Source organism: Nannizzia gypsea, genomic scaffold, assembly GCF_000150975.2.
Source record: "Nannizzia gypsea CBS 118893 supercont1.3 genomic scaffold, whole genome shotgun sequence".
Classification (NCBI taxonomy): domain Eukaryota; kingdom Fungi; phylum Ascomycota; class Eurotiomycetes; order Onygenales; family Arthrodermataceae; genus Nannizzia; species Nannizzia gypsea.
The window spans coordinates 996798-1021186 of NW_003345199.1; the positions used below are offsets into that span (position 1 = coordinate 996798).

At 46.9% G+C, this 24389-nt stretch overlaps 8 protein-coding genes across 8 annotated transcripts; 3 read left to right on the forward strand and 5 right to left on the reverse strand.

The window, feature by feature from the left end:
- Positions 1-284: 284 nt before the first annotated feature.
- MGYG_03803 (ATP-dependent Clp protease ATP-binding subunit ClpX) lies at positions 285-2319 on the forward strand (the record flags this gene model as incomplete). The annotated part of the gene is made up of 2 exons (XM_003173580.1): positions 285-861; positions 929-2319. The coding sequence occupies 2 exons, from the start codon at positions 285-287 to the stop codon at positions 2317-2319; spliced, it is 1968 nt and encodes a 655-aa protein (XP_003173628.1).
- Positions 2320-2474: 155 nt separating this feature from the next.
- On the reverse strand, positions 2475-6109 carry MGYG_03804 (hypothetical protein; the record flags this gene model as incomplete). Its single annotated transcript, XM_003173581.1, has 6 exons — positions 2475-2603; positions 2707-3031; positions 3097-3137; positions 3173-3421; positions 3506-4285; positions 4349-6109. The coding sequence occupies 6 exons, from the start codon at positions 6107-6109 to the stop codon at positions 2475-2477; spliced, it is 3285 nt and encodes a 1094-aa protein (XP_003173629.1).
- Positions 6110-6847: 738 nt separating this feature from the next.
- On the forward strand, positions 6848-8116 carry MGYG_03805 (hypothetical protein). Its single transcript, XM_003173582.1, has 5 exons — positions 6848-6951; positions 7021-7033; positions 7171-7560; positions 7638-7718; positions 7776-8116. Exons 1-5 carry the CDS (start codon positions 6931-6933, stop codon positions 7901-7903), a joined length of 633 nt encoding a protein of 210 aa, XP_003173630.1. The 5' UTR covers positions 6848-6930; the 3' UTR covers positions 7904-8116.
- A 671-nt stretch (positions 8117-8787) lies between these two features.
- Positions 8788-9906, reverse strand: MGYG_03806 (F-box domain-containing protein; the record flags this gene model as incomplete). The annotated part of the gene is made up of 1 exon (XM_003173583.1): positions 8788-9906. The coding sequence occupies one exon, from the start codon at positions 9904-9906 to the stop codon at positions 8788-8790; it is 1119 nt and encodes a 372-aa protein (XP_003173631.1).
- A 782-nt stretch (positions 9907-10688) lies between these two features.
- On the reverse strand, positions 10689-11955 carry MGYG_03807 (ribosome biogenesis protein BRX1; the record flags this gene model as incomplete). Its single annotated transcript, XM_003173584.1, has 2 exons — positions 10689-11568; positions 11660-11955. 2 exons carry the CDS (start codon positions 11953-11955, stop codon positions 10689-10691), a joined length of 1176 nt encoding a protein of 391 aa, XP_003173632.1.
- A 1172-nt stretch (positions 11956-13127) lies between these two features.
- MGYG_03808 (hypothetical protein) lies at positions 13128-14987 on the reverse strand (the record flags this gene model as incomplete). Its single annotated transcript, XM_003173585.1, has 4 exons — positions 13128-14166; positions 14222-14296; positions 14361-14429; positions 14488-14987. 4 exons carry the CDS (start codon positions 14985-14987, stop codon positions 13128-13130), a joined length of 1683 nt encoding a protein of 560 aa, XP_003173633.1.
- A 3247-nt stretch (positions 14988-18234) lies between these two features.
- On the forward strand, positions 18235-19764 carry MGYG_03809 (hypothetical protein; the record flags this gene model as incomplete). The annotated part of the gene is made up of 4 exons (XM_003173586.1): positions 18235-18372; positions 18482-18601; positions 18670-18904; positions 18968-19764. 4 exons carry the CDS (start codon positions 18235-18237, stop codon positions 19762-19764), a joined length of 1290 nt encoding a protein of 429 aa, XP_003173634.1.
- Positions 19765-22976: 3212 nt separating this feature from the next.
- MGYG_03810 (DUF341 domain-containing protein) lies at positions 22977-23889 on the reverse strand (the record flags this gene model as incomplete). The annotated part of the gene is made up of 2 exons (XM_003173587.1): positions 22977-23674; positions 23751-23889. 2 exons carry the CDS (start codon positions 23887-23889, stop codon positions 22977-22979), a joined length of 837 nt encoding a protein of 278 aa, XP_003173635.1.
- Positions 23890-24389: the final 500 nt, after the last annotated feature.

Consider the following 24389-nt stretch of genomic DNA (forward strand, 5'->3'; position numbering starts at 1 on the left):
GTCGTGTACTTTAGAGTACCTTTATCAAGTTCTATATCAAAGAGAAGATGTAATATTTATTAGCTAACCAGTATGAAAACGACATCCGCCCCAGAGTAAATGGTATATTTGCGACATCCAAGCCATGGTCTGTGATATTCACTATGAAATAGTTGGAATCGATAGGATGACGTCCGAGAAGCCAACGAGCGTCAAGTTCGTTATCTGATCGAGCTAGTCAATTAACTAAACTTTGAAAAGTCACGTGGAGATAAGATGGCAACCCTGGAAGAGGAAAGGATAAGATGACGATCGCGGGGAGTCACGTGGTGCTAGTTACCCCAGCTCCCAGCCCGTCTGCCCGCCGGGAGTCATTCTCGACGACAACAACGTTTATCAACTCCTGTCTATACGCCGACAGACCCCAGCACATGAGGTTCCTACGTCCATATCTTCCTCTCTTCCACCGGCGGGAGATCATGGCGCTAACGACGTCTACTGCCCACTCCCGAGCTCGATTGTCTTACCTTGCGCTCTATTCGGTTCGTCGGAGTTTCTCGGTTTCGGCGACAAAGTCCACCCAGTTCCACAGATCCGATTTCACAAACCAGCCGTATACAAATAGCTATGAGACGGGAATACCTACTCCGGGGCCATTGGGGTCAACGCCGTCGTTCGGTGTTCCTCGGGTAACGCCCAAGGTGCTGAAACAGCACTTGGATAACTTCGTCGTTGGACAGGATCGTGCCAAGCGGGTGTTGAGTGTTGCAGTCTATAACCATTATCAGAGAGTTCAAGAACTTCAAAGGAGGCTCGAAGAACATGAAGAACATCTTGCTCAGAGGGCACGGAGAGAGTCGATGGAAAGCCATCCGGTAGAAGGTAGGAAGCACCCCCCTACGACGTATGATTGGCCGTGTTCAGGAGCTAACTGGTCCTGCTGCTATAGACGAATTCCCAGGTCAGCAGCGGACTATACACCTTTCTGCCCCAAGGAGATACTATGATGACAACTTACCTTCAGAACAAGACCCTCTTGTTGATTCGTCCATTAATATGCTGGAGAAATCCAACATACTACTACTAGGTCCTTCTGGTGTGGGTAAGACATTGATGGCAAAGACGCTTGCCCGTGTCCTTTCGGTGCCCTTCAGCATGTCTGACTGTACGCCGTTTACCCAAGCAGGCTATATTGGTGAGGACGCTGATGTATGCGTTCACCGACTCCTTGCGGCCGCAAACTATGATGTGGAACAAACTGAAAGAGGGATAATCTGCCTTGATGAAATCGACAAAATTGCCACGGCGAAGGTTAGCCATGGCAAAGATGTCAGCGGAGAAGGAGTTCAACAGGCCTTATTGAAAATAATCGAGGGTACCACTATTCAAATTCAAGCAAAACCCGAACGAAACGCCTCGCGCCCTAGCTCTGGGAGCAATAGCTCTCCAGGTGGAAGCTCATATAATTCAACTTCGAGTCCTTCTGGGAAGGCAGAAGTATACAACATTCGAACAGATAACATACTCTTCATATTTTCCGGAGCATTCGTTGGCCTACAGAAAGTTATTATGGACAGAATATCACGGGGATCAATTGGTTTCGGACAGCCAATACGGGCCTCATCGTTTCAAACTGATTCGACGCAAATTAAAAATAATGCACCTGTCCCGATCCTTCCTGGCTCACGTGAAGAAGCTCTTTATAAACAGTACCTCCCTTTTTTCACACCAACGCAAACACCAACGGCACCTGATGAAGAACCCGTATATTTTAACCCCCTCGACCTTGTTACGCCAAGTGACCTCCAGGCATATGGCTTTATCCCAGAACTAATTGGCCGTATCCCCATCACCTCTGCGTTATCCCCCTTATCCCATTCCCTCCTCCTACGAATTCTCACCGAGCCTCGCAATTCATTAGTAAACCAATATACGACTCTCTTTGCTCTCTCAGGAATAGAACTACGGTTCACCACTGCTGCTCTCCACAAAGTTGCAGCTAATGCATTTGCCATGTCCACGGGAGCTCGAGCTTTACGGACAGAGATGGAATCAATATTAGCCGATGCAATGTTTGAGGCACCGGGATCAAGCGTGAAATTTGTCCTTGTCACCGAAGCCGTTGCCGCGCGGAAGGAGAAAGCCGTGTATCTCTCTCGTGGTCAGAGTGGGAAATTCCATGCCCTCATTGCCGCAGAAGAGGGTGAGTGGGAGGAGCGAATAAAGAGAGAGAAAGGGGATGGGCCGAAAGAAGGTAAAGCTCGAAATCAACCGCATAGTTTTGAGGAGTGGCGGTCACGCTCAACTGCTGGTTCGGTTGCAGGGGGCGCGGCCTCATAATTTCCAGAAGCAGAACATTTGTTCCCCTTTCTTGGCGTTAGCGTTTGTATATAACAAGAGTATGAGCATGATTTTATATCCTTTGAACGATTGCAACGAAGACATAAGTTGAGGGGTATATTTACGTACAAATTAGTCACTGTATCATTATTAGTTTAACTGCCAACGGTGGTAGGCAGGCTAAGCTGGCGCTGGTCCATTTGATTTTCCATTGACTTGCCAGCGACCGCTACGTCGGCCTTCATATATCTTTTATTGAAAGCAGAGTAGTTTAGTATTTCAATCTAATAATATTCAGTTAGCCTTAGTACTGATATGCAAGTAAAAAGGTTTTATTCATCTATGACAATAGATGGTAGACGGTGAATTTGATGGAGGACGACTTACGTGGCTCCATTTTTCCCACCGTGGTTGGGGCATAGAATACACCAGCACAGGAAAGTATCTGAAATTCTCGACATTCGTAATAGCCCAACCAGCGAAATATTCAATAAGGTGGTCAGTATTTCGCTGCTCTTGTGTCAAATCCTTGGGTATATCTGGATGCTCATCTTCAGACCTAACACCATAATCCGGTATATGGCGGGTAGACATGATAACAGAGGGTTGACCCTCGTCGCCAGTTTCTCTATCTAAGCTCCCAGGTGACCCTTCACGAACACTGGGATTTTCGGGCATAAGTGCATTGAGAAGACAAAAAATATGGTATAGACTGCGTAGAAGTAGGAAATTAGCACACATTCTTCCAGGGAGTGTGGTAACTTATGACTGGCTTACGTCTCATCCGGCCATGTTGGCCACATTTGTTGTAGCCAAACCTGTATATTTGGACGGAAAAATAGTTTCGGCCCACGTTGACATTATAATCCCAAAAAATAGTGGATACCCATTCTATCACTCTCAATGCGCCTTTAGGGTCATGAAGGATGAAGTCCTCCGTTATAAGAATCACGCAGCCAGTAGGGAATAGCCGGATAATGTGACGATTGTTGCTCGCCCATTTGATCGGGCGTGCCAGAGATAGTGAGAATACGTTTGTTTGACAGTGGAGGAGCTTATAAAGCCTAGGCATGCAGTTATAGGCATTGAACTTCTGGTGACACTATATCGATGGCACGATGTTGGTTAGATATCTATACCAGATAGGAACGGAAGGGGGAAAGATCATAGGTTTTTAACTACTTACAAGTATTACACCTTGTGTTTCCACTTTTGATTCGGCCACATCATTGATAAACTTTTCCCAGTCTCCTTGGTTCTGGTGAGAGTATGGCGCTATTCTATGAAAGACTAATAATTGTTGGACCAGTTCATGTTCCTCTGATTCTGTTGAAGGGAATAGAAGATAGAACACTGGCTGTGCCGCCTTACGATGCTTCGGATGAGCCAAGTACTCAAGAGTGATCCGATAATGATTTTTAAAATAGGTCGCAACATCTAAATCCCTAGTCCTTTCGGGAAGCGGCTTCGCGATGGTTTCCCGTGATGATTGTTGTACTGGTGATGCAGCTAATTCATTTGGTGGAGGCGGTGGTATCTTAGGTGGAGGTGGTTCCTGTATTGGGGCCAAATTTGACGTATCGGTAGTGATCCTGGCAGCTATCTCTTTGGATTCTTGGGTAAGGACACGTTCTCCTGTGGCTTTGGCTGGCCTTTCAGATAATTGTGTCTGAAGTGGAGAAATTGGCATTAGACGTGGCGGTGATACTTTCCTCGGCTCGGCAACATTAAGTAAGTCTGCCACGACTAGGAGAAGTCTTGGGGATGGATGTAAAGGTTTCTTAGTATGAAGGAACTTCCATTCTTGAGCTTGAGATGGGTATATGATTATAAGGCGATTGGATTTTGTTGACGGACTCCAGGTTGCAGCTGACCGACTGTTTAGGAGATGTTCTGCTAAGTAATTTATCTCATTCATCGTATCATCATAGGGGACGACATTCCCGTGGTCCGTCTTGTTAATCTTCTGTAACAAAAGAAAAATCAGATATAATACAAAAATTATCGGTTTTGGAGCACTGATGCCTACCAGCTTGTGGTACTCCTCAGGTGAGCAAACTTTTTGAAGATCGATGACGACCCGGGCACCTTTCTTTAAAGAAAGCAACCAATTTTTAACTGGAGGAGGAAGACCAGAAATACGTATATCTCCAATCTCTTTTCCAAGTGCGCTAAATACAAGGCGAACCATAACATCACCTTTGTTCCATGAGCGCCAATTTTTCATATTTGATGGCTTTCGGTTAACCCTACTACCGGGATTATTGTCGGAGCCATGCGGAGGTGGGTGCCCCTGGTTGTGTTTACCCTCCCTTCGTGTATCTTCTGTTGAAAGCCTGGGAGCCCAATAATCACCACCCCTAGCCTTCCTGAAGGCTAAAAGCTGGCCCGGATCGTCTCGGACGGGTTCTCTTTGGATTTCCGGCCCGAGCGTGGAGGCAGGGGTTGTGGCCTTCTGCAGCGGTTTTTTTTTCTGCGCTGTTGCTGATTCAGGAAGAGGCTGTGGTATTTGAGATGTGGGTGTTTCTGGAAGCGTTACCTTCCCTTGTACAAGAGGTGCGGGGGCACTGGTGTTGTTTCCAGGATCCCTAGGAGGCGCTGGGGGCACGGGAGGCGAGGGATTTGAAAGAGAGCCATTATTGCCATCCTGAGCAACGAACAAGGTATCTATCGGCGGTGACATTGAAGACAATCTGGGACGCTTTCTACATGTAGGGAGTTCTGTGAGTGTTGACCTTCCTGCAGCGGTCAGCCACTCACTAGGTGGCCGAAGGTCAAGTTGAGAAATATCAGGGGCTCTATCGGCTCGAGACATTTTGTGGTGTTTCCGCTGGGTTGAAAGGGTTCGAAAGAGTCCAATGTTGGGAGGTTTCGGAAGCTGTCTGCCACCTGTTGCTGCCGCCATAGAACCGCCTCTCCGAGCAGTTGGGGGTGCAAAAGTGGAAACCGGCTTTCTTGAAGACATGCTGATGGGATGGCCAGCCGTTGGTGGCTGCACCGTCCGATCTCCCCCTCCCGGCGCTGTGACATTGACGGAGGGCTTGACGGAGGGCTTCCGGATAGGCAGCTTAGGATTAGGCTTTTCGGACGACCGTATAGAGGGAGGCGCTGTCGGCTTTGACTTTGATATAGAGGAAGGGGGTATCTGTAGCTGCTTTGGAGGATGAGACGCATCCCGTAGGGCAGATTTGAAGGTTCGTCCGTTACCTGCATCTGAGCTATCAACTGCGCTCTCAGACGATTTTCCAGTAGTCGCCAAATTCTTCTTTGGCAGGAGCTTACCCCGTCCCTTTCTGGAGGCAGGAGGAGTGCGCCGGGTAGTAGATTCATCGCTACTGCTGTTATCGCTGCTACTATCATCGGTTTCCTTGTCCTTTCCTGAATCTGTATCTTCAGGCTCGCTTCCATAGGCTAGTCCAAGACGCATCCGCTTGAGCCTGCGTTTTCTTGCCCTCCGTAGTTTGGCCGTTTCTATCTCTACGAGGAGCTTTTCAAACGCAAGGACATCAAAACCGAGCGCAGTCCCCTTTTGAATTGCTTCTTTCTTCTCGTTCCACTCTCTTAGTGTAGTTTCGGGGTCTCCAAAATGGTCAGCAGGCTCCCAGGAGGACCTATGAATGGGATAATTTTCCCAGCTAACGAGATATTCAGTCACTCCATTGTCAGTAGTCCTCTCAGCCAGCACACCAGCTATAATATATTCCTCCTGTGGCTCACTGGGTACTGTGGATGTGATTGAAATGGCATCCTCATCATCCTCATCCCTATCTATGTTGCCCTGAGACGCCATCTAGGCTAGAACATTAGATGAGAGAAATAAACCGGGGATATTGACTTTATAACCAATTCACTGTAGCTAAAGCAGCTTTTATTCTTCTTTAGCTAGTTTGGTTGTTGTAAAAAAATAAACAGATGTAGGGTGTAGCTAATCTGTAAGATATGTAGCTAGATCAGACCGCGTCAGGCGCGCTTCTTTCTGCTCCCTTTAACGGAATAACGGTGTCTTCTGGGGTATCCACTGGTGATAGTCAGTCCCTAGCTGCCCATTCTGCCTTAGGGGAAAAAGTCTCCCCACTGGCCTTTCAGCTCCCCTCAGCCTTTGCACTTTGGCTGCTCCTTGTCTGTTTGTTTCTTATATTTTCACAGACTTCCCTTCGCCGCTTTGGAAGTGTTTTAGTTGAGCTACCTGCACTAAGCCTCTTTTGGACCAGGCAATGACATAACCACTTTTGATGACTCATCAAGATGACTAATGTCACTTCTACCTCACTTTTTGCGACAGGTCACATGTTAAGTGAAGTACCAGTGACTTTGTCCGCCCAAATGCTTCTTCTTACTCCGTAAAAGCACAACGACCTCCGTCCAAATCCACCAAAAGTCAGGGGAGACATTCCGTTCTAGCTACATCTCACTGCTCGAGTTGAAGAAAGACATACTGCATACCGACAGCTTGCTTCCAAGTGAAGGCATACTCTGCTCCCGTTCTCACACGCAACGCCGCTCTGCTATCCAAACCGTCCAGGTTCCCGATTAGACCACCCTCCCTCCCTCAGCTAGAAGAGCAGCCCTGTTGCCTGTTCATATCACCATCTCCTTCCTACAGCTCTACCCATGGCTAACGACGAATATGATGTGAGTTACATTCCATACCTGCTACTCAGCTGCTGGCTCCTGCGGTCTAACGTATGCTCCAAAATGCAGTTCCTATTTAAGGGTTTGTCGCCGCTCCCCGCACTCCTATCCGCATGCCACCAAGACCTACTTGAAAGACAAATCTACTCCCCCTCCTTTCCACCTTTTACGGTATTATGGAGTTAGAGCGAGATAGCTGACAGCGCTGTGTCTGTGTAGTGGTGCTTATCGGAGACTCTGGAGTCGGCAAGTCTAATCTGCTGAGCCGATTCACGCGCAATGAATTCAACCTCGATTCCAAGTCCACCATTGGCGTAGAGTTCGCTACTCGGTCTATCCAAGTCGACTCGAAAACCATCAAGTCTCAGATTTGGGATACTGCTGGACAGGAAAGATACCGCGCTATAACCTCAGCTTACTATCGTGGCGCTGTTGGCGCGCTCCTCGTTTACGACGTCAGCAAGCACCAGACTTACGAGAACGTTACTCGATGGTTGAAGGAACTACGGGATCACGCCGACTCGAACATCGTCATCATGTTGGTCGGAAACAAGAGTGATCTTAGACATTTGCGGGCTGTGCCGACTGAGGAGGCCAAGCAGTTTGCGAGTATGTTGCTACTTTTTCGGGAGGCAAAAGGGATAAGATCTAGAGTATAGTTCCTCGACTGACTTTGATGGTTACAGGTGAAAACAACTTGTCTTTCATTGAGACCTCTGCCTTGGACGCAAGCAATGTCGAGCTTGCTTTCCAAAATATCCTCACTGGTAAGATCTCTCTGTCAAAATTTCGGCATATTGCGACTGACCAAAACTTCGTCGCAGAAATCTTCCGCATCGTATCAAGTAAAGCCCTTGAGAGTGGCGATTCTTCCGCAAACCAGCTCGGCGACCGCAAAGTCGTGGAAATCACCAAAACCCCAGACTCCGAGAAGAAGCCAGGGTGCTGTTGATTGATCGAATCCTATCCTATTTCTACGTGTTCACGTTGGATGTCATTTAATGTGCAAAAGCAACTATGAAGGGTACTGGTGGCTGGAGCTTCATATCCTGGTTTTCTTTTGTCCGCGTTTACATTTCTGTTATTACATCTTCCTCCACACCCCCCTTTACTTCCAGTCCCTTCTCATCCGGCCTAGGATTATGATCGGTTTCCATTCTTTTTCAATCGGATTTTACAACGAACTTGTTTTTTACGATAGGAGATGCATTCCTTTTTTCACCTTTCCTTTTTCCTTACATTCTAATTACTCTTCAGACTCCTTTTCTTATATCCACATGGTACTCCGTGGGCTTGACTCTGACCTCCGGCAGCTTTCTTTACTACACGTGTACTCCTACTGGCCATGGTGATGTTAAGAATGCGTTCCCTGCCCAGCCCGTCGTGATTACAAGCCGTCCTTACGACCAATCAAAAACTCTAAACCCTCGGATCTGGATATCAATGCTAGATGGCATACAGGGAGGCTGGAGCAACATGATTTTTTGAAAAGTGGTAAATGCAGGATGACAGTGAGGTGTTGTGTTTGGAGCGCTGCCTGTTAGGGAGTAGCTCTCGTTTCACTCGTGTTCCATATCTACGTAAACCAAATAGTATTTAATTCTCAATCGTAAGCGGCTCAGGCGGGAAATTAATTAATTCCTATCGATTACGGGTGACAGATGAAGGAGCCGCACTAGAGGTTTATGGCCGGTACTCTCTGGGATATTGAATTAAAGATATCTCCCCAATACAAGGTCAATGTTCTTAAACGAAAGCCGCCAAAGAGGAAAAGGAGAGGTTACAACGGAAGTAATTATGACATCTCACAATTGTAAGGGAGTTGGAAATGAACTATCAGATATCTGTTGTTGCAACTCCCAGTTCCTGATCAAAGATAGCATCTTTGAAGGCCTCTATGTCTTCACCACGCTCATTAAGTACCCATTCAAGAGTCTGACCAAATGTTTCCCCATTATTCTCAAACCATTCTCCAATTGACTTGACGTATCGTTCCACTTGTTCCTTGAGTCGCGTGTTCTCCCTCAACCAGATGACCTGCCCAGGATCCAATTTCAACATATCCTCTACCACATAGTAATGGGGGATTTCATCGCCCCACCCTTCTGCGCCCGGGTCATGGTATAGATCCGAACGAAATTTAGTTGCATATTTGTTCGTGGATGCTGAAAATTGGCTTGTTCCAGAACGCTCATTTCTCGAGTGGTTGAGAAAGAAGGTTTCTTGGTCATGCGGGGGAGGAGTATGCGAACGATAAGGATCCGCAAAATAAAAATCGGATGAGCTGTGTGAAGGAGGGTAATTCAGGTGGATGTTGAACGAGAGCGACTGTGTGTTTTCAGGGAAACGCTTGTGGAACTTTCGTTGAATAGTGCCGTTACTGGGACATATATGATTTTGTACCACTTCACGAATCACTAGGCGCGTGTCTTCCATCTCAGCTAATTCGTCTGTGGACCAATTGTGTAGCAGCTCGGCTCGCTCACGGACTACAGCAGGGACTGCACGCGACGCACGTGGATATAGAGCGCAATGAAATGCTCTAGAATACAGCCATAGTCGATAGATAGCACGGCGGAGTGTGTATCGTTCGTGATCTGTCAACAGCCGTCTATCCTCAAAATCGACTTTCCATTTCTTAACAGGATAGATCTCCTCCCACTTCCTAGCCACGCGTCCAACTGCAACGATTTGTTGAAGGAGATTAATCGAAAGGGGAGCTTCTCGGATAGCATGTGCAGGCTGGCTGGAGTTCTGAGTCACCAATTGGATAATATCCTTCAACGGACCGTATTCCGTCTCTGCTGCGGCGGCAAGAAGCGGTAGTTTTTGAGAGGATGCGAAAATTTGGTGAAATCGGCGGCATGTAAGAGCCAAGTTTAAAACGTCGGCAATGGATGTGCAGGATTGAAATATCTGGAGCAGGAGCTCTGTCGGAAACAGATATGGTAACATTGTGGTAATTAATAGGGGAAATCTCTGGTAGCTATGGAAGAAATAGTCAGCTCTGTCCTCGGTATTTTACAACGAGATAAAGATAGATGTACAAACGTACGTTCAGCTTTATATTTTTGAAATTTCGGCTTCAGTTATGGTTGGACGTCTGGACGTGCAATTCTCGGACCTGTTCACTCGACTAATCGGTTGGAGGTAGATAGAGGATAGAGAGTTGAATGGTATAAAGGACGGAGGAATTCGAATGGTAACGAAGCAATATGACACGGACAAACGTTTGATATGTCCCCTTTATAGGAAAAAGATATCAGTCTCTCCGTGTGCGGAACCGCGTAGTTCAACAGGCGACCACCCCTCCGTCCCGGGGGGTTATAGAAAAGGTGATCACATCTGCATGATCAGTAACTGATGGTATAATCATTTTGAAAGTATTTTCAAGCCGCAAAGGGCTGAAATTGGTAGAAATTGCCATGATGCTTTGGATTGTGGTTGAAAAGGAGAAAAAGACAAGCTTGAAGGCAAATTCGCGCGTTGTAGATATATACACTGATTACGTAACAAATGATTTACATCAGGCTTGGCAATATTGATATTAAAACGGTGAAGATAAAAAAGGGTCAAGAGATAGTCATTCACTCCTATTTACACCGGACCTAGCTTTTGAGAACATAAGAGACATAGTGATAGCACATAAGAAGCGAATACCGCCCAGACCCCACGGACTCAAAAAGTCCAAAAACAGAACCAGAAGGAAACTTAAAAGCAAGGGGTGCAATAGCAGTCTATGCGAACAAGACTCTCGAATCAAGCTCGTCGACCTTCTTGTCCTTCGAGCTTTCAGTATTTATTCCCAGCTCCGTCTTCTTGACGTTCCTATCGATCTGTCCCGTTCTCCTGGAATTATATCGAGAGGCCTTCTTCATCCGTATTTCGCGCCTAACCTGGTTAGGGCTCACATATTCACGGTTCTCATAGATAACAGGACCACCAAAGCTTCCCTCTAGTATCACAATTGGCGTAAGGACAAACCGCGGTCCAATTTCGACCAGCGAGATTTCAGGACCGCCCTTGCCGCCGGTGGCAGCACCCTTTGATTTCTTCTTCTCGCCAGCCGCTGCTTTTTGAAGTTCCTCTTCCGCCTTCTTGGTAGCTGTAGCAACATCTGTCTCTCTAATTTCGTAGACACGGATCCAGATTTTTCCATCCACGGCGAAGATACCAATCACCCGGTCAACGAAGGGCTTCATTCCTCTAACGCCTCGTTTGGGCACGGTGAACACGCTCCGTAGCATTTCTCTGACAAGTCCCCTCCACTCGTTGCCCTTTTGTAGCACAACATTGTCATCGAAGGAAGGGTCAAAAACAACGATGCCTCGTCCTCCCTTGAGGCAGTTTCCTGCGAACCCAGTACCTAACTCGCCCATTGTATGTAGATTGGTAACGCTGAATTTGAGCGTGGGGCCATTGGGAGGCTTTGAAAGCCATAGATATAGGTCTTGACCCTGCTTGCGCGCCTCAAGGAAGAAAACGACATTGCAAGAATGGAGGTCGGCCAATGAGTTCAGCAGGAAGTTGTAACCTTGTGACTTTTTGGTGTCGAGTTTGCTTTCTTTATACGTATGTGGAAGAAGGGCAGTGAGGTCAGTGACTAGATGACGGTGTCTATAGAATTAAAGTCAGCGCAATTCCAATATAGCAATTGTTGATAGACCCGGAATTTGACGTCCTTCCCGTAATGGAAGCACAAGCGTACCTGTACGAAACACCTCTTGAAGTCAGCACGAGAACTCTAGTTTTTGGCATAAAAGTCGAGTTCTTTTGCGATTGTGAGCTCTTCTTGGTCGTAGTTTTTATGCCGCCATCTTCTTCATCGCCATCATCTGAACCAGCTTCCGACTCGTCTTCTGATATTTCCTCATCTTCCTCCTCTTCGCTGCTATCGTCCTCGAAATCTTCCATCACGTCCATATCAACATCCTCGTCCTCCGCATTATCTCTGGGAGTATCCCTCTTTTTCCTTTTCGAAAGAGACTTATAAACTGATGCCATTATTAATTATAGCAGGAGATAGCTGTGAAAAGGTGTAAAAAAAAAAAAAAAAAAAAACGTAGAGTGAATTGGGTTATCAGTTTGCGCAAGTTGATTTGAGTTTTCTTTTTTGACAACCTACGATAAGTAGCTGCTATTGGCTAATATTGCATCCAATGAATAGGGCCTTTTTCACAATGAAGTTACATTATTGGCCAGTAAACATTTTTGCCTTTTTAACATTTGGACCAATAAAAACTGAGTAATAACAATGTGACTGCTGGCTACGGTTCGGGTTAACTTTGATGCTGGCCCGGGACGCTCCCTTTATCACCGCGCGATGAAACAACAACAAACAACCAACCAATTGGTGCCAACATTTGAACTGGCTAGAAGATAATGCTAACCAGTTCACTACTCCGTATAGAGATCTCTTACCTACCTATTATTATTTATTTATTCTAAGTTTATACCACTTCATTACTTTCCCGTGGTTTATTTAGCCTGTAGACATCAGCTTGTTGCTCAATTATGGCTTGGCTAGCTCTGTGTCTACTTCCGGAGATAGGAAAATGATATCAAGTTGCTTGGTTTCCCCCATAGTGGCAAAGTATCCTGGGCCCTAGTCTGGCGCTCTTCTCCAGATGGCCTTCCCAGGCTCATGCATATGCTTCGGTTCTGTGGTTTCTGGGCGAATAGATCTGGTAGCTGGCATCGAAGACATCGCCGCCCTTCAATAAGCACGGTTTCTATACATATCAAGGTAGGCACGGGCAAGCTCGCTACATTATGTTTCTATGACGCTGGCCTAGTCATGGCGAACTCTGAGCATGGTTGGACTCAGCACCCTGGTGTCTTTACGTTTTGAAAGCTCGGCGGTGATGGTTGTGTCAATGCTGGCTGTCGTGGAAGCAAGAGGGCATACGTCCCCTTAGGCCTGTCATATCTGCCGGCACGACTGAGGGCCAAAGTCAAGGAAGGTAATCCCAAGCGCGATCAGCATTCTATTCAGACTATCCACTTGATAGATATTACACTTTCTACCTCTAATACCCTGGTATAACGGCCACACCCAAGAAGCTCGAGCTACCAAGGATTACAACTGCGCGGTTGAACTTTTAAAGGCTTACCATAACCTCCACGATATCCCTTCTGCCCCAGGCCATTCTGATTTTGCTATCCCAAGTTCCACATCAGGTCATTTTTACCTTTTCCCACCGCATGAGAAGCCCTACAGCTAGGACCGCCGCTGCTCCCGAAATTGATATGCCATAGACATTGGCGATAGTGGTTCCGATAGCATCCGACGTGATACCACGTACTTCAGCAGTGCTGTTGCTAATGATATCAGAATATCCCCCAGCGAGTGCCGCACGAATCTCACTAGAGGAATACCCCTTGCCGTCGAGGGCGCCTTGCAAGGTATTGAAACCAACGTTCTGAAATATTGTTCCACTTATAGCTAATGCTAAGGCTCCGCCGCCTAGTTGTGCCACATTGATGAAGCTGATGGCAGATGTTGCCTTCTCAGCTGGAGATTTGGCAAGGGCGATTGAGTAGGCTGCCTGTAGTGTTAATCCACACCCGGCCCCGATCAAGACTTCAAACCCATAGATGTTTGCAATAGGCGTTGAAGTGGAGATGCGGAACATGAGCACGCTTCCCACCAACGCCATGACGCCGGAAATAACGTACCATGCGGCATACATGCTGAATTTCGGCAAAAGAACTCCGGATAAAAGGGCGGTAAATATAAGGAGGAATATAAAAGGCAGAAGTCGGCCCGCGACCGCGATAGCGCCATCTCCCTTTGTGAATTCGAAAAAGAGAGGAATGTAGTAGATGTTGAAGAAGTTGACAGCACTGCAGCCGGCAGTCCCGATGTACAGCATAATCATCGACCGGCTTTTGAGGCACCAAACTGGGAATATTCGATCTTCTTTGGTCGTCAAGAATGCAGTCCATTGCTGAAGCACATACAGGATCATGGTTACCCCAGTCATGACCCAGAGCGTGATGACTGAGCCCGAGCTCCATGGCCACTGGGAGCCGCTATATGTACACGCCGTGATAAAGAGAGCAAACGTCGCGGCATTGAGTAATGCGCCAAGCCAGTCCAGGTTCTTGATCCGCGGTAGGATCTTTTGGTGACGATGTGCACCGTGGCGCGGGAACCAGAAGATGTAGATTGGGGCAGTAACTACCGCTAGAACAAGATTGATATAGAAGGCCCTTATTGCAAGATCAGTTTGATGTGGCTCGAAGCGTTCCTCTTGTCCGCACTTACCAACGCCAAGTTGCTTTACTTTGAGCAAATCCGCCGCCGATGACAGGTCCAAGGACAGCACCTAGACCCCAGAATCTAACCCAGGAAGTCAGTTTCAGAGCTCCATTATAAACGTTAAACTAGTCGGGGAAAGGCCTACGCGCTAATCAAGGCAGTGTAGAGTGGCCTTTGGGCTGGAGCTGGGAAAATGGAGATGTAGGTCATGCATCTGTCTCAATGGTCAATGGGTTGGCTCAACTGCAGCAGTGTTATGATAGCATACTGACCCAAGATAGATGCCTGTTCCGCCTATTCCTGCCACGACTCTGCCGATTGCCATGGCCTGCATACTGGGGGCTGCACCACAAATTGCACTGCCGACCTCAAAGGCGACAATGCTGCCTAGGTATAACCATTTGACCTCTGCCTTAGTATACAGGGAGCCGAACAGAGAGATGGTGGCGACTGATCCGAGTAGAAATCCAGTACCGACCCATGGCAACAAGCTCAGGTCACCAAGAGAAGCCAAGATGGGCCCTTGCACATCTGCAGCAATCGTGGAGTCTAGGCCGTATAGAAACGCGGTCAAGTACAGCCCAACGCATACACTGAACCACCGGAGATTGCTCATTTTCACTGGCTCCGTGTCTCCTGCTTCTTGTTCTGGCGTGGCGGAACCATCCTTTTCGCTAACACTGGGCTCGGCAGGCGAGTGGTCAGTGGCAGGCGGTCGTTCAGTGGCATCAGGAGTGTGAACATCGCTGCCTGACTTGATCTCCAAGCCCATGATGGCGCTGCAATTGGGAAGGTGAAACTGGCCGCGAGTAAGGCTACTAGGCAAATGAGGAAGAGATGAGGACAGCGGACAGTGAGCAGCGCGGCTTGAGTACTGATACTGGAGTAGAAATGGAGCGGATCAGATTGATGAAAACATGATATCAAAGGAGCAGCCCTTGGATTAATATATAGTATCTACTCCGTACGGAGTACTGAAACAAAGATACCGGCATTTCCAATTTAATAAAGAGGATTCTACCATCAAGGGCCGTTTAACTGGATATGTGACAGTTCTCTCTCCCTAAGGCCTCTGTTATACATACATATGTCCGTTCATGGATGTATACACTTGTTGGCTGTTAAATCCTTACTATCAACTAATGCCAAGTGCTCTTCGTCCGTGACGGAGGAATTACGGCGGATTTGCTTGCTTGCATGTTATCGTACTTACCAACAAGCCAGCCAGCCGCAGTTCTCCACTTGGGGTCTTACTTTTTTAGCAGCGTTGATCAAGGTCGGCCGGGCCGTGCCGAGAAGTCAACAGGTCGGCTTGGAATCGCGTTACTTGCGCGGAGTACAATTCCTCAGCCGTGTTATAAGCGTATGCCTGCAGTACTACTGGAGGTACGGTACTCCGTATATCGTATGAGTAAAATGCCACGAGTCTACGAAGTACAGCATCAAAAATCGATTTAATGAATGTTGGGAGCTAAGTTGTACTCTAACTAGTTAATTAACTGACTAGTTAACTTTGGGATTGAGAGACAAGGGTTATTTAATGACTCAAAACTTACGGCCAGGGTTGACCAAAACCACGGACCCAACACTTTATTATACAGAAAATTAAATTATATATAGGGGGGATTATGGCGTATTACATTTCTTTACCGACATTCTGGGAGCGAAAAGCCTGTCATTTAAGTATAGTACATAGCACTTATATTCCTGGACTATACGGAGTAGTTTCAAGCCCTGCATAGACGTTCTGCGCTAACTAGTTATCTCATTCAAACTGATCCAAAGTCAACGGATGTAAGGCTGAAGAATGAGCCCGAAGGGTTAATATTCTTCTTGATATCCTCTATTCTGTCATACGTCCCTGCGTAGAAGATTTCTTGATATCCTTTCCCGTCCAGTTCACTACACCATATGTACCCGGACTTCCAGCCGACAGAGCGCAGTAGAGGTCAGCACTTTGCACAACACGTTCTCTATTTGCATTCACAACCTCCCATTTTAATATATTATCAGCCGCAAAGCCGTACATTCCAGATAGATGGCTAGTTCACCACCTCCAATATACCCACAGGCCTACCAGGATGCGTTGTTAGCTTCACGAACGAAAGCTCTAGACCGCGGATAAGAGCAAAGAACTGCCTTGCCATCTTGACCGTTGGGCATGAGCCTGCTACAAAAGTGTAGCCTTGCGAGGAAGCGTAGGCTTCGGTGGCTTCGCTCTCTGACCCTGCCTGTATACTAAGCGCTGCTCCATTATAGTATGGTCGCGAATAATCGCATATAATCGCTGTTTCGTGGCAGTTATGCATCCAAAGCGATAGTGCCCCTTTTCTGGTGCTCTAGCCATAGAAGCTGAATGCGTGTTCAGTTAACTATTCTTTGACCAAAGAGTGTAATTATGACGGTTATATGGGAGTGAATCTTGAATATAACTAGCTACTGGACATCGTCGATGGAACGGACGTTGATCAAGTGGGACGCATAGTTTCCCAGTATGCATCTAGTCGAAGTAGGGGCGAAAGGTGTACAGGTAACTTATTGTTTTGAAAGTACAAAGCCAAAACTCAGGCTGCTCGAGGTAGTACTCCTTTCACTGAAGTCAAATATCAGCCAACCAGATAACCAATTAACTATTCGAGAAAATAGTCATATGAAATGCTAAGGGAGTACCTTGTCTGTGCATGGCCCCAATCCGTGGTCAACTCGTTGCACTTAACCCCATCATAGTTTGGGTAATGGCAAACCGATCCAACCGGCACAGTAGCAACCAAACGCCCATTAACCGTGCGGTTTAGCTGGGATCAGGGGCGTTGCTTCAGCCAACCAAGATCTCCGGGTATATCTGCAGTGCAGTGCTGCATGGGCGGCCGAAGGGGCCCCCCGACTGAGAACAGCCTGGGAGTTTTCAGCTGTTTTCTTTCGAGTCCCTGCCATCATGCATGTTACGCCGGATGAGAGGACAACTACACGGCCCCTGCCAATGCACAAGTGCCTCGTATAGGTAGTAGAGACTCCACAAAGAAGCAGGGGCTGGCACCTTGCTAGCAGGGGTGTCGGTACTCCGTAGGTATGGGTATACCCATACCTTTGTATCTGCTAACCATTCCATGACTCCCTCATCACCAGTAATGCTCGCGGTACCTAATTAAACCAAAGAGCTCCAGAATGGAGAACTGAAATGCCCAAGAAATAAATGTTGAGAGGCAAGTGACGACTTAAGTAAGATTATTATTCTCCCCGGAGTATAATATCCTGGCAATAGCTCGTGGATGGAGCAAAGCTGTGGAAGCAGCCGTGGGTGGATAACGAAATTATAACTACCTAGTTAAGCCTCAACTACGACCGAGTCGCAGTAATTAGTTACCGCATCTGGGCCTTTTCTACTGCTGCCTAGTGTCGGCCTTGCTACGCAGCCCACCGCTGCTATCCGCTAGTGTCTTTGACATGGATATTAATCAATTCTCACAAAGCACCTGTCAAGGTACTTATATAAACCATGACCGAGCCGTAGGGGCAAAGACAAATGCTAGCAGTTGCTCTTAATGCCTGTTTTGTTAGGTTTCCACTAACTATTGATTCCGATCTCGTACATGTATGTTAGCTATACGGATGGAATCGACCGTGGTTCCCAGGGTACATACAAATACTTCAAAAGTCAATCCCTGGAATTTACGCGGCTCCAAAGTGTTGATTACCAAGAATATGCATATAAAGATACCCACTAGATGTTATATCCAACAACTACTTACATGCATGCTGAAACGTACCATACCTGGTGACACTTGTTACCCTGGTGTGTTTACGTACATAGTCGCGGCCTGCCAGTGGTAGGACACCCACCTCAGTTCATTCTCCGTTGCAACGGTCATCGTGGGGCTAGAAATAAGTGTGGTATATATATGGTTGCCTGCCATGAAACCTGTACATGGTCGTTATTATTTCGGCTTTATGCATTCCCGGTCGCAGCAATATACATCACTATTGTGCTAGCATTCAACGTGGCTTTTGGGGCTCTTATCATGTTTGGAACGCTTGTCTCAGCCAACTTTGATCGAGAAACGCTGGAGTATATTGAAAATCCAGATCCTGTTGCAGCAGTCAGCCGTACTGTCCAGGACAAGATACGCATTGCTTGCATAATTTGCCGCTCTAGAAAGGTATGTATACCTATTAAAAATCTCTATCCTTTATCTATAGCCATAGGTGAATAAATATATTACCATTCAGTCTACTGTAACAATATCTTTCTAACAAATGATGCGATAGGTTCGTTGCTCTGGAGAAGGGAAAAGATGCCAAAGATGTATATCAATGGGACTCGAGTGCGTATATCCGAAATATCAGGGCCGCAACAAACGACGGGAAAGGAACAAAGCCCGTCGGACAGTAAGTGATGAGTGATGGACGATATCATGGTCCTTAGATTAAATGTTTAACGCAGTACATTCCAACAGACGATTCGGCGTGGCAAGAATATCGCAACCAGGACTGTGTGTGATGAAGCAGAACCCTGCGTCAGAAATGATCAGGCCAAGTACAGCGAAGAATTAGTAGTGGACGACTTTGACGATACAACATTCGCAGACAGCTCCTTTGACGAATCTCTTTTTGCACCTTGGATTATGGATACCGCCATGCAGAGCAATATAAACGCTAGTTCGGAATCAAATACCAATAAGAATTCAACTTGTAAGTACTCTGTATTATTTAGTTCTACAGATATACTGAGCCCTCCTGACTGACACCCTATAGCCACTGTTGATACCACTGTTGATATCGCAACAAATGAATCATCTTTATCGCCAAAGTCTTGTAATGCCACGGCGGTGTCACCTATTCAACTTCTGGATCTGTCAACAGCGGAAATATCCATGACATCGTTACTTAGACCGTCAACTGCTGGCGGGACAGATAGTTTTGAATCATTGGAAGGATCCCACACCACGTACGGTGATGTTGCTTGGACAATAAATGGCGATGGAAACAGCACGGCAGGCTCAACGCCAGGTCCGTTGTTACTCGACCCTTGTGGCAAAGCTCACACAAAATCCGATGGTTGTTGCTGCCTGCTGAACTCCATCTCATTTCTCGAGAGGTTGACCTCTAGATCTACTTCGCATGAGAACCGTATTGATCTATTACTCGCCGACGTTCGCAATTCCATTGAGACTTTGGCAACATTTATATCGTGTGAGAGATGTGCGGTTAGAGTAGAGCAAGATATTCTACTTGCCATGGCGGCCAGGCAAATAAGTATCATCTGCGGAAAGACGGCCAACTGCTACAAGACCATGCGCTTATGTGCCCTCGGCAAAAATGCATCTGTTGGCGCGGTTGATATTTCCGTGTCAACCTACCGCGTCAACCAACATGAGAAGTTACACTTACTCGGAAGCTTGGTGGCTCTACAAATTCTAGAGTGTCAGCAGCACATTAATACGATCAAGGCTCGGTATCGCGATCGGCCAAGTAAAGGCCACGCGGAGGCCCTGATTGAAGCAGAGAACCATATTAAGCTAGCACGGGTCACTATCAGCAGCTATTTATGATGGATCCCTTACGACAGTAAATAGACAAAATGGAGTTACGGCCTGATCTAATTACTGGCAAAGATATAACCATCAATCAACCGCTATTTAGTGCGGACTCGCCTTTTTGACCAAATGGTTGACAGTTATAAGCTCGGGTAGAGCAAGTTCTTCTGTATCAAGCCTAATATACCTAAGGGCTTAGAGTTCGATCCTGGCACTGTACACATCATCAATTTTGCCTAGGTTTTGGACAGTCCCTATATAGTTAAAGGCATAAGGGTACTAGTCTTAGCCACCTAGCAGCCAATTATAATCCAAATATGTCTAGTTTAGCTTGCCTCATACCTCACCATACTAGGGGTTGTGTGTTAAAGATAGAACCAATCGATTAACCGCCATTTAATGCAGGCTCGCACTTTTGGCCAAATGGTTGACAAGCACTTAGCTAGGAATTCACTAGTTATTAGAAATTAGTTAGTTAATTAGTTAGTAGAGAGAGTGTAGTAGCTGTCTTCATGGAAATCTAATATTATCCTTATGAGATTTTCATAGTACTCCTTTATTAAGAACAAGTTGTTAAATGTTATATTCTACTTGCCGCGTGGGAACAGCTGAGGCTTGAATGTGGTGGAGCTTAGAGTTAGCGAACCTTCTTTCAGGGGACCCACTTTAGCCAGTAACTCGTTGTGGCGGCACGAAGTAACTAGTGGTTAGGCTTGTTCGTAACCGTTAGTTCAAGTATCAGGCACCTGTCAGTCACTGGAAAGATTTCTTAACTTTATACAAGATACGTTATCGCTGTAAAGCCGAGATACTGCTTAGGAAGTCTCGGAAATATTGTAGGCCAACTTCTAGTCGCTGTGGTCGGAAGAAGAGACATATGAGCCCCCCTTCGGTTGAAATCGCCTCTGCACAAAACTTGGCACTGGACTCGATCGAGTTGGTATCAAAGACAATCTTTACCTTATCGCCCGTGACTCTTCAAATCTCCTTCACAGGCCAAGGATCCTTGTAATCGTAGACCATAGCTATCGGCTCCAAGTATTTTCACAACATCAAAGTTGTGTTGTGAACAGGTAGTCACTACCAGATAGTCTAGTGAACTGAATAGCCAAGGATCCCGTAGCACTAGTTAGTTAGATTGTCCATAATTGAGAATTGGGACCGGCTCGGCGGTAGGGTCGTTGTGAAGATTCAGTTTCAGGTTCTGGTATAAAACCATGCCAATGGTAGTGGTACTAACGCTAATTGTGGTGGCTTGCTAGAAGTTGTGATTCTCGGGTATATGGGTCTGGACATGTTCTTTAACTAACCACGATGCATTCGGGGAAAGTGCCGTCTTTAGGCCAAATAGAATTTCTCCCATGAGCGGATTTATGCTTTTCAAGGTTATTTGATTTTCCACATCGCATGCAGGTAACTAAAATTCCAGATCGGGCGGCCTGGCGGCTTCTTCGGGCCCTTTCAAGTTTGGCGTTCCTCCGGTCCACGTCATCACGCAATAGACAGCGGAGCACAGGAGACCAATGTATCTGGTTGAATTAATGTACTGATTTCCTACCATCTATCTATCTCCTTTACCAGGATAATGCCTTTGAATAGTATAAGTATTTGATACCAACTGTATCTTTACAATGTTCATCGACTAATAGCACCGTATTGCACGCACGCCTTCACACCGGGACGACTTATATATAGATCAAGGCCGTTTTGCCTGATGGATATTATCACTCTGCTTCCAATAGCCCCGTATATATCCTAAACTACGCGGCGCAACGATGCGCCGAGTTCTGGTATCATTGATGATTGCAGATGAGCACTTTCTAGGAGCTAGATGAATGACGATGACATGAGATGGCTCGATTTGGTTGTGCCCGACACCGAATGTAACGGGATGGTCGACTTGCGGCCCGTCGCCAAATTCAGTCAGCCGACTCGTTGCCTATCCAGCGAGTGAGCAGGTTGGGCTTGCGCACTGCGGACTGCCCATCAACGATCTATCCTCTGCAGGGCGACAACCGCTTCACAGCAGCGAGGGAGCTCAGCGCGTAATCGCCACACGCGGTCGTTATGGAATCAAGCCACTGGTGTATACTCGTGTTGGGTCGAAGCTGCTCGTCGCTTCTGAAACCAAGGCATTCTTGCCCTGCCGTGCAGTGACGTGCGTGCAGTTACTGATATCGTAGTCCTCGGTATTATCCTGCAGACCGCAGCCACCGGCAATTTGCTAGATTGGGAATGCTCGTCTCGTACATCCTTGCTCTTTTAGAAGGCTCGAGAGAGCCGTTTCGACCTGGTGCGGCTTCAATTTTATCCTTGCTAATAAGAAATTCGAGACAGATGCCGCTTCTTGAGTTTACAACAGAATGGAATATTGAAATTCGAAATTTGGGATGGTTTTTTGGGCCTTTTTGGCCCAGTCGTTTGACAGGACGCTGGAATTTGATTCCACGCAGCTTAAAAACCTGTCACAATTGTGTAAGGAACTCTTGTTGGATCGTAGCGGAGGTTGCTGAGTAAGCTTGGCTTGGCGAACGTTATATCGAACTATCTCAATTTACAATGGAGATTGTGGTGTGCAGACGTATGTTTTTCAATCTACAGACTTGCTAAATACATGGGATTTGGATCCTCTTATAGCTGAGATTCCCATACATTGCTGAATCTCATCTCGGTTAAATCTCTGCCATGTCAATCTCGGTTAATGGTATATGAAACCGTTGACTCCACGCTGACAGCGATGTGGTGTTATGTTGGAGCCGGCGTTTGACCAGGATGTTTGACCTGGCGAGTACGAGGCAGCGTTTCGTCTCGGATATACGAAACGCCGCCGCCGCCACCTCCTGCTCCATATCGGTGTAGGCACCAGCAGTTCGACGAGCTCATTCCTGTATAGATAAATAGCCGTGAAATGGCTGCCAGTCTAGATAGCCATCATCATCATCCATTTACACACCTATTTCTCTTCATTTCCAGTGCTCAGCAAGACGCTGAGGCATTAGTTTGCTGCTCCGTTGTGTCTTTGCGAGGTTTCCATCACGTGATGTTCATCAAGCCTCCGAGAGATAATATATTGGATTAGTCATCAAATTATGCGCCACGCAACTATTGTTCCGTCGTAAAACCTCACGATATGCTAGTTACCGGCAACTAACAAAGATATTGTAATTTTCAGATAACTTTCATAATCTGTATATTAAATGATCAAACATATATTGTACTCTGTAGCTTTAAGTTCTGGCTATAGCCCAATCGATTGTCCGCAGTACAGCTCTGATCTCGGCTTGTCTTTTCGGAATATCGTGGAAGCCGGTGTGCAAAACCGTCTTTGCCATCGTCTCCTCGCATATGCTGTGAGCCAGTTCAGCCATCTTGGCCATATACTGGAAGTCGTTCTGCGCCCATGCATGGACAGTTGGGATTTGAATCTTCTGTGACAGTAAGGATGGACACATCACGCGAGGGATAGCATCGCGCGCCCCGTATCGATATATGTCCATGTCAGTCCAGGGGAACAACGAATCGTGGCTGGCTGCATCGACGACCGTCCGCTGTAGCAAATCTACGTACTCTTGCTCTGCGATTGTCAAATCTTTGCCGTTGTTACATGTTCTTGTCCGGTCTCTTATGTCGTATTCCAGCGCCCGCAGCTTTGATATTATAGGATCTCCTAAACCCGCGTCGGAGCTACACGGCATCGCGGTTGAGAAAAGACAGGCAAACCTGACTCGCACTGGCCTAGCAGTTGCTTGCTGCTGATATAAATATGACAGTGTCAAAGATGCACCTTGGCTGAAGCCGAAGATGCCGTCAAAGGGGCCTTCGTCTTCGAGGAGGCCTTTTAGGTAGTCGACCGCTTGCGATATGTGAACAGGAGAATAGCCTTCGGTATGAGAAAAAAAAGGGCCTGCCTGGTATTCCGGGACGCCTGGATACGACGAAAATATTAACGAAACCATCGAAGTCGTTCAGAAGGCTGGTCAACTGACTAGGTAGTTACGTACCAGGGCCGCGCTCACACTCGAATTGCCCGTCGACGAAGACGAGCTCAAAGCTGGGGTCCAGCTCGCGGCGCAGGTTTGCCATTTGCGCTTCGAGAAGGGCGCCTGAGCTGCCAACGCCATGGAGACACAGAACCCGCATTCTTGCGTGTAAAGAATCGTGTACAACTGAGCTGCCCCATAAGTTCTACTGCTATTCTTGTCTTTAATGGTTTAATATGCTGCGTTGCGATGCTTGGGTCGGGGGAACTCCTGATTTGATACGGGCCGAGCAGCAAGTTCTTCCTTCGCCCTCCCTGCGGCTCTTCCTCATCCCCCGTCTGTATGGCCCGGAGCCAAACCAGGATTATTATGCAACTTTCTCCTGTCTCGCGAATCCCAAATGAACTGTGGTCGCGTTAATGCGGCGCTGCCTTGGAGCAAACGGAGTTGGCTGGGCCACCATGCAGTTATAATACCCTTGATGGAATCCAGCTCAAGCCATCCAGAGGCATAAGTGCGGCCATCGCTATAGGATGCACATACACACACACACACACACACACACGCAACTTCAGTCACGCTCTGTTCTTCTCACATCTTGTTTTATTTGTTGTATTTTTTGGCAGGTCCATAATATCTACCCGCCATTAAGCCTGCACT